At 34.7% G+C, this 8141-nt stretch overlaps 1 protein-coding gene across 1 annotated transcript; it reads right to left on the bottom strand.

The window, feature by feature from the left end:
• Window positions 1-5799: 5799 nt before the first annotated feature.
• On the bottom strand, window positions 5800-7201 carry LOC128175217 (uncharacterized). Its single transcript, XM_052840673.1, has 4 exons — window positions 7115-7201; window positions 6408-6705; window positions 6160-6294; window positions 5800-5938 (listed from the first exon to the last, which is right to left on the bottom strand). Exons 2-4 carry the CDS (start codon window positions 6605-6607, stop codon window positions 5812-5814), a joined length of 462 nt encoding a protein of 153 aa, XP_052696633.1. The 5' UTR covers window positions 6608-6705; window positions 7115-7201; the 3' UTR covers window positions 5800-5811.
• Between the last annotated feature and the right edge of the window lie 940 nt (window positions 7202-8141).

Here is an 8141-nt window from a genome sequence, read left to right as displayed (position 1 = left end):
CATCGGGGTACAAGGGAAAAAGTGAGCTTAGCCAGTACATGCAAGCAAAACCAGAGAAATTTGGAATCCAGTTTTCAGCCAGACGTGACGGTAGAACATTTTACATGACCATGTATGAACTGTTCACTGGGAAACGTGACAGGACCCATATTCACCTCCAGTATGGCCTTGGCTACAGAGTTGTACATGACATTACTCTTAAACTGGTTGGACTAAGTCGTCATGTCTACCATGACCAGTTCTTGACTGGAGTGGCTTCTCCAGGAAGATGCTGGAAGATACTTACACCTGTTGTACACCAAATCCTAACCGAAAGGAGATCCATTTTTAACTATGACCAAAGAAATTCGTCATGAAACGACAGTTTCATGTGTAGACGTTTAAAGAAGCGTATAAAGAAGGACTGTTTATCAATAACAGCTTGGAACTATAACAATGTTGTACTTGTCCTACACAGCGACAGCTCTAGCGACCATGTGAGATGCAAGCGTAAAAAAAACCAGATCCGCCAGCTGATCCCGCTGCCAAAGGAATTGCCGACTACAATAACTTATAAATGAATATTGAAGACCCACGTGTTCAAATGAAAAAGAAGTATGTATGTGGTCGTGCCAGCAAGAAATATTGGAAATATTTGATATTTTTCATCATTGACTGTGCCTGCACCAACGAATACATCGTTTTTCAAGAGAACGCTCCGAAGGAAGAGGTTCACACAGCTGGACGAAAGAGAATGTGTATAAGAGAAATTCTTTCTCCTTTGATTGTAAATGACAACTAGATGCCACATGTTTATGTGAGGATGAAAGACCTGCGCCGTCGATGCAAACATTGCTACTCCAGAGGTGTAAGGAAAGAAGTTGTTAAATGATATACCATGTGTAATATTCACATGTTATTTTGTTAGAAACATTGAACTAACTTGACTTCCCTGTGATTCAAAACTCAACTGTGATAACAATTAACATGTGTCTACCTGTGTCAACAAATTAAACTTTTATTTATGTTGACTTCAAATGCATAATTTATTTCATTTTAATGAACTCTTCCTTGTGTTTGTTCATCAGACTATTTATAACAATATGTGTCATGCGAATTTATTTACCTGTGCCAAAATTTTATAGAGCAGTTTTGAATTGTGTACTATGAAAATCAAATATAATATATGAGTAAATGGTGTATTTCTGTTAAAAAAATAATTTTTACTTTTTTCTAAAAATGAATAAATTTTCCAATTTACACCAGTTTTGTAAATATTTTTACAGGTAAAGTAAGTCATTATTTTGTAAGAGAAGAAATTATTTTCAAAGTGTGGATAGCTGGGGATAATAGATTATGGATGCAATAATTATATAAATCAACATTATAAAACTTGATAAAAATGTTGTGAGATAATGCCACCAAAGTTTTAAAGATAATTCAGCTGTTATGATCACTGAAATTATTTATAATGATGTTTCATTTATATCTTTTAAATTCAAGTTCTTTTAATTACCTGTTTGTACCTGCGTTTTTTAATGATGACTTCAATCACATTTGATGCAATATATATAGAAAGTACAACATATTTTAAATACATTGATATGCAATTTCTATATTCATGAAAAAGTAAAAGCTCAAATGAATTAATTTCTAAACACACACCAGCTGTCTTCATTCCATCTGAAAAAGGTCTAAGGGTAGCAGAAGAAACGGTATTTGCAGAAATGATCAGCACTGATGACTTTCTACAGTTAAAAGATGTTGGGGTTTGAACTCTTACACTGTCAATGCAATTGTCGTGAGTTGCAACTAAGTAAATACCTGTCCTTGGTCAGTGGGATTCCTGAAGAAGGTAGTAGGAACAAGAGCAAAGATGTATATCAGGTCAATAACTTGAGAGTGATAAACATTACTGAAGAAGGTCTTAGTACTCTCAATGAGTCATATATGTACTCATCTGCCACAATTGTTCCCCATCAGTAAATTGCATGAACATGTCAATGTTACCAAGTGGATGAGGGATACTTGCCAGACTTCGGGCCTGAACTCACGGCCTTTGAACCCACTGTTGCCGCTCATTGCTAGGAGAGTGAGTTTTCCAGGGTCGCGAGTTCAAGCCCCGGCCGTTGCGATCGTAAAGCTCCAATGCAGTAAATTCCCCTGTGGTTTATGTATATCTATATCATTCACTTTGGGCAGGTATATGTTAATCTGAGAGTTATTGCAGTGTTTGTGCTTATTATATGTATATATCTATTAGTGATGGGAACCGGTGAGATTTTCATAATCGATAATCGGTTTCCCGCAACTAACTAATTATCGATTATAATCGGAAATCTTTATATTTTATGATGTAGTGCTAAATAATTGTAAATAAACAAGTGACAATGAACAGACTCATTACTAGACTTTTGTAATTTGATTTACTTAGTATTTCTAGCAATAAAAAAACTATATTCAAAAGGTTTTCCTTTGTAGGCAGTCCAACATTAATTTTCTTGAAACCAAAATGGGTCCAAATTCTAGTATATCCTGAGTAAGAATATCGAGCTCGTCTGACATGTCAACCATTTTCAGACCGCGCACCTTTTTTAGGGTTTAGATAGTTCGCGTCTAGAATATTCTGTTTATGAAACCTTTTATGATCGAGCGCTTAGAATGCAATATCAATCGATCGATTTTCGATCATAATCGATGATTGGAACATCACTTATATCTATGCAACGTGTATTGTTTCTATCCTCTTAAATTGTCATTTTACTTAATTCCACCTGTATCTCAAACGACCGTGTAATGAGCGACCAGCGCGCTGGGTTCCATTGTCATCGAAAGCAAGTTTTTTAATCGCCTAGATGGCCGAGTGGTGAGCGCGGTAACCGCTCAGTGCTAGGAGAGTGGATACTAGAAGTAGTGATTAATATAAGGCTTTTATGCAACGTTAATTCATTGCGTTTTGAGTCTAAGTTCACATTTTTTAACATGTAAACATACATGGAATACAAGTATTTGTTATTATATGCATTTCTAACATTGGGAAGCGATGTACATGTATATATAATTATCCTGTTTTTATAAATTAATCTGGCCAGTTTAGTGAAACAAAATTCAGATATCTGTAGATACATGTATTCATCCGGAAGCCTGATATACAACTCATTCTTTTGTTATATTACTATATCAGTCTCTGAGCAGGGTATTCAAATAGTTTTGTTAAAGGCTGCACTAATTTGTCAATGATTTAAATGTAAGAAGAGCTGCGAGAAGAAAATTTAAAAAAAAAAAATGTTTTAAAAAATCTCTTGTTATATTTTGGTCATACATATCGTCCACTTAGTTTAAATCTCACAATGGTGATAAGAAACAGCAGACTTAAAGCTTATCATGGATCCAGCAGCGTAACAAAATTACGTAAGTTTTTCACTTCAGCCCTTCGATAAAACTTTGCAGGGAAAATCATCAAGTTATTGGAGTTTAGAAAAAACTCTCTTAACTGCTACGAAACTGGCCGTAGCTCCACGGCACCTAGCAACATTAAATATACACATTTTCAGCTGAAGTCGTCACCATGCCCTTATTAGGCCCCAAAGACCTGATTTTACCTACACAATGCAATTGTGTATTTTGGAACAGTTAGGTTATTGATGACACTGGAAGTTCCCCTGCTGTTATTAGTTTGGTAGTGTCTGTCCTCGGTAAATCTCGGCTCTGTGTTGAGCTCTGGGCAGATCTCAAATTATGTTGATGTTTACATCACTTTCCTCTTTATCTCCAAAAGTAATTATGACAGCACATACTCCAAAAGCAATGAAAAAGTTTTTTGGCGATATTGAATTATTTTCTATTACTCAATTTTTAACATTCAATATAGAAATATATAGGGAAAATGTTTAACAGTGCTTCTTCCTCAAGAATTACAATGCTGCAAAATGTAAAATTTTAGCAAGTACTAATAAATATTGTTTCCAAATAGTTTAAACCAAGACATCAATGCAACCTGGTGCCCGTGCCGCTGAAGAGGTTCAAAGTTTAACATAGAAGTATATTTGGAAAATGTTTAAAAATCTTCTTCCCAAGAAATACAACGTTACAATTTGTGAAATTATTATGCCAGCATCAGAAATGAAATGTAAATTTTAAATGTGACCCCAAACCAATACCACGGTGGCGGACCACGTGATACGCGTATGATCAATTCCACGTAAAAATGGCGACTTTGAGTTGCACCTGAGGGAGAATTTGAACGGTAAGTAACACTTTCCTGTACGTTTTTAATCATTTTACCTTCACCAAAGTGTAATAATTTCAGCAATGGATACTTTGTTATTCTCAGAAAATCGTAGTGTTGCGCGTACTGCTAGAACATTCGTGCACAATCTCCGGCTCGATCAAAATTTCACGGGATAGTATCCACGATCATAACTTGATTGACAATTTATTTCCAATTCAATCAAATTCAAGGTGTTTAATATTAAACGTGAAAAGTACACATACTTTACCCTCTTTGGAGTGGAGATGCTCAATATATTTAGAATTTGAATGCATGATATGAAAAACATGTACAAAGTTGGTTTGTTTAATATGATCAGTAACCACGATACGAAATAGTAAAGATCAGTTCCACGATCGATTTAAAAAAAATGTAAGAATTGTGCTTGTTTACAATGGATAATAGACTTTGCAAGTTTTTGGGAAAAGAATTCAAGAGTAGATCTGCTTAATATGATCATGAAAATGGACACGTAGGGAAGGCACCACACATGTGCTTCTCCAAGAGGATTTACAGCAAAGCTAATCTTAAAAGACATAGATAAGAATATTTTGTGCCGATATTTGACTTAAAACATTAAAATAATGTGTACAACTATGTAAATCTAATTTTTATTATGAAGTTTTGTGACAGATTTGTCAGTTTGTTCTCTTATTTATGAGAGAGAGAGAGAGAGAGGTTAGGTGTGGGCAAAGCGCTGGCATGGCTATCCTAGTAAATGTCGTTTGGGACATTTCATAATAATTTATGGATGAATATTTAACGTTTATATCTATCATTTTCTATAGTAATATGTGTTTTCTTTTAAACTTAATTCACAGATGTGCAGTGCATGATGACGAAAAAACATTTGCATGTGATAACTGGGAAAAGTCTGCAGTAAAAGCAAATTTGAATCGACACATGAAAAGCCATGGAGACCCCCAGTTTACATGTGAAATTTGGTGGCTGTGGTCAAGAAAAAAAAACAGGAGCATAAGGATCATATGACAACCCATACTGGCGAAAAAATTCACAGATGCCCTTGTTGTAGATCGTTTAGGCATCAAACAAATCTATATCGACATAAAAGAATGTGCAAATCAGTCTGAATTTGACATTTTGTTTTTTTATTGGAATATAAGCTCTTCATTAAAATAAATGGATATGTTAACTTTCGTTATAACTTGCAATAAGTTTTGTTTACTACAAATTCCTAATTAAACGGGAGAAATTAATATCCGCGTAAAATCGCGATAAGCACATCTTGCAGATTTTAAAATCTGTCTTTAATTTTTGTACAAATGTAAACTATTTGGAAAATGAAAAAATTCGGCATTCGCGATTTTACATACTCGTGATTTGATGCTAAACCGTAGAATCGCAGAATTAAGTACTCGCGTAAAATAAGGAAACTACAGTATTTACATCCAGATTTTACCTGTTCTGTTTGAAATTTTCAATGATATTCAACAATAAAGTTTGTAGCAATTTATTTTACAATATATGAATTTGTGCAATTTTATACATGCACATGAAATTGCAATAATCCCATTTTGACAGTCGGTAAGATTTTTGGTTTATCACAACCTGCTTTTTCCCAGCGAGCACCCAGAGATCCCTTCTGTAACGAATCTTGCTCTCAGAACTGTTCCTTCCTTACTCTTTCCACAAACGCGTTTCCGAAGTTGTGTATCAAAATGATGATCTCTAAAATCAAAGTGAAACTATTTATAAAATTAAAAAAAAAAGAAACCTGAAATTTAATTTAAGATATGACACTATTAGACTGTTATTATAAATGAGATAAAATAACAACGGTTTTTATCATTTAAAAAATATGTCGAATCTTTAAGAAAATGGTCTCAATATCAAATTGATTATCGCAATAAACTATGACTTTCAGAATCTGTGATAACTGAGATACCTACCTGAATGTAATATCTGTTGGCATTTCATGCAAATTGTTTATGCCGGGGTCTTGAATGCTTTCGATCTGATCTACAGAGTCAGTATCGTCAACCAAATTGTAGACTCTAGTCCGCTTAGTAGGATAAGCAAATTTCCTGAAAGGTATGCTAGATAAATTATTCAAAAAGATAAAACACAAGTGCGTATTGTGTCACCGAAAAATAAAATGTTAGTCTTAGGATAATCGGTATTGATATTTCAAGCTTACCTTTCTGGATCTAATCGTATCTGAACTTGCACTACTGTATTTCCGATAATTTGGCCAAACTCTTGACAAGAAACTGTTCCCTGTCCTTCCATATCATTTATGGTCAGCTCAGAGAAAAATATGTCCCCAACCATACCGCAAAAATGCTCTAACATTGAAAGTACCTCCATGACAAAAAGAATACAGCCATGTTTTTGCATCTATACTGGAAACTATAATTGCTTCCCACAACTAACATGCGTATGTCTGCCACTGCCCTTTTTAGGTCTAAGGTTAGACTTCTTTCTCATTTCGGGGTCTGAAAAAGAAAACGTTCATTTTTTTTAAATCGACCGTGGAACTGATCTTTACTTTTTCGTATCGTGGTTACTGATCATATTAAACAAACCAACTTTGTACGTGTTTTTCATATCATGCATTCAAATTCTAAATATAATGAGCATCTCCACTCTAAAGAGGGTAAAGTATGTGTACTTTTCACGTTATTAAACACCTTGAATTTGATTGAATTGGAAATAAATTGTCAATCAAGTTATGATCGTGGATACTATCCCGTGAAATTTTGATCGAGCCGGAGATTGTGCACGAATGTTCTAGCAGTACGCGCAAACTACGATATTCTGAGAAAAACAAAGTAACCATTGCTGAAATTATTACACTTTGGTGAAGGTAAAATGATCAAAAACGTACAGGAAAGTGTTACTTACCGTTCAAATTCTCCCTCAAGTGCACCTCAAAATCGCCATTTTTTCGTGGAATTGATCATTCGCGTATCACGTGGTCCGCCACCGTGAATACTGGGGCTCTATGATGGGCTTTTAAGTTCAACGGGAAAAATGTCAATAACAAACCGCCAACCATCTCAACAATACATAGAGCAACATACAAATTCAAAGCAGAGCAACGCGGACCTCTAAAAAGATAGAGATGGGATCAAAGTAAGCATTTACTGTTGACCGTTCGCACCCACCGTGTGCTCCTTGTCTCAGTCGAGTATGTCATTATCATGAGGTAAATGTAAAAATCGAGAAAATATCATAATAGGTAAAAATGATGATTTAGTGTGACTGTGAGGTCAATACTTAAAACTTGAGCAAACACGAACCTCCATTTCATGGAGGTGGGATCAGGTGCTGAGGATGAGTAAGCATCCCCTGCCGACCTGTCGCACCCGCCGTGTGCACATTGTCAAGGTCATGAAAAACGGGAAAAAACTCAGTCAGTACGGTGTATGCATAATAGTCTAACAGGTTTGAAAAACGTCAGTCAGCATGTCTCATTTAAACATTGTACAGCTTTATTTGGAATTTTTCAAAAATTCTTCTCAATAACCACAAAGCTACGTTTAGTTGTTTTACTGTGTAAGCATCTTCAATTCTTCATATCGACATGTATTCTTAAAACATTGTCTTGGTGACATTTTTTATTTTTAAACGTTAATTATAATTCTTTATACAGTTTTCTTATCTTTAATACGCTAAAACAAAGAATATTAAGACTGGTCTGTTGATGCATCTTAGAGCAGAAATGTACGTTTTAGTCCTCGGGAGGTTCATTTCCTATAAGATACATCTGAATGAATTTATTGGTTGCGTTTTATTGTTACGAAATCTATACTTCAATTTATTTGCAATTGCAAATCAATTTGTTTTCCAAACTAAAGAGAAAAGGAGACCCAGTTAACGAAAGGTATCTTGGGACTAGATTGAATTTTCGTTTTATTTACATTTAGAA

The sequence above is a fragment of the Crassostrea angulata genome, chromosome 3, assembly GCF_025612915.1.
Source record: "Crassostrea angulata isolate pt1a10 chromosome 3, ASM2561291v2, whole genome shotgun sequence".
Lineage (NCBI taxonomy): Eukaryota > Metazoa > Mollusca > Bivalvia > Ostreida > Ostreidae > Magallana > Magallana angulata.
This window is presented reverse-complemented; position numbering and strand designations above follow the sequence as displayed.

What these genes read in the sequence shown, in the direction of transcription:
- LOC128175217 (XM_052840673.1), bottom strand. Translation starts at nt 6,607, where the DNA reads ATGCAAAAACATGGCTGTATTCTTTTTGTCATGGAGGTACTTTCAATG. An exon ending in ATACGATTAGATCCAGAAAG is followed by an intron (nt 6,295 to 6,407) that starts GTAAGCTTGAAA and finishes CATACCTTTCAG; the next exon opens with GAAATTTGCTTATCCTACTA. An exon ending in CCAACAGATATTACATTCAG is followed by an intron (nt 5,939 to 6,159) that starts GTAGGTATCTCA and finishes CTTTGATTTTAG; the next exon opens with AGATCATCATTTTGATACAC.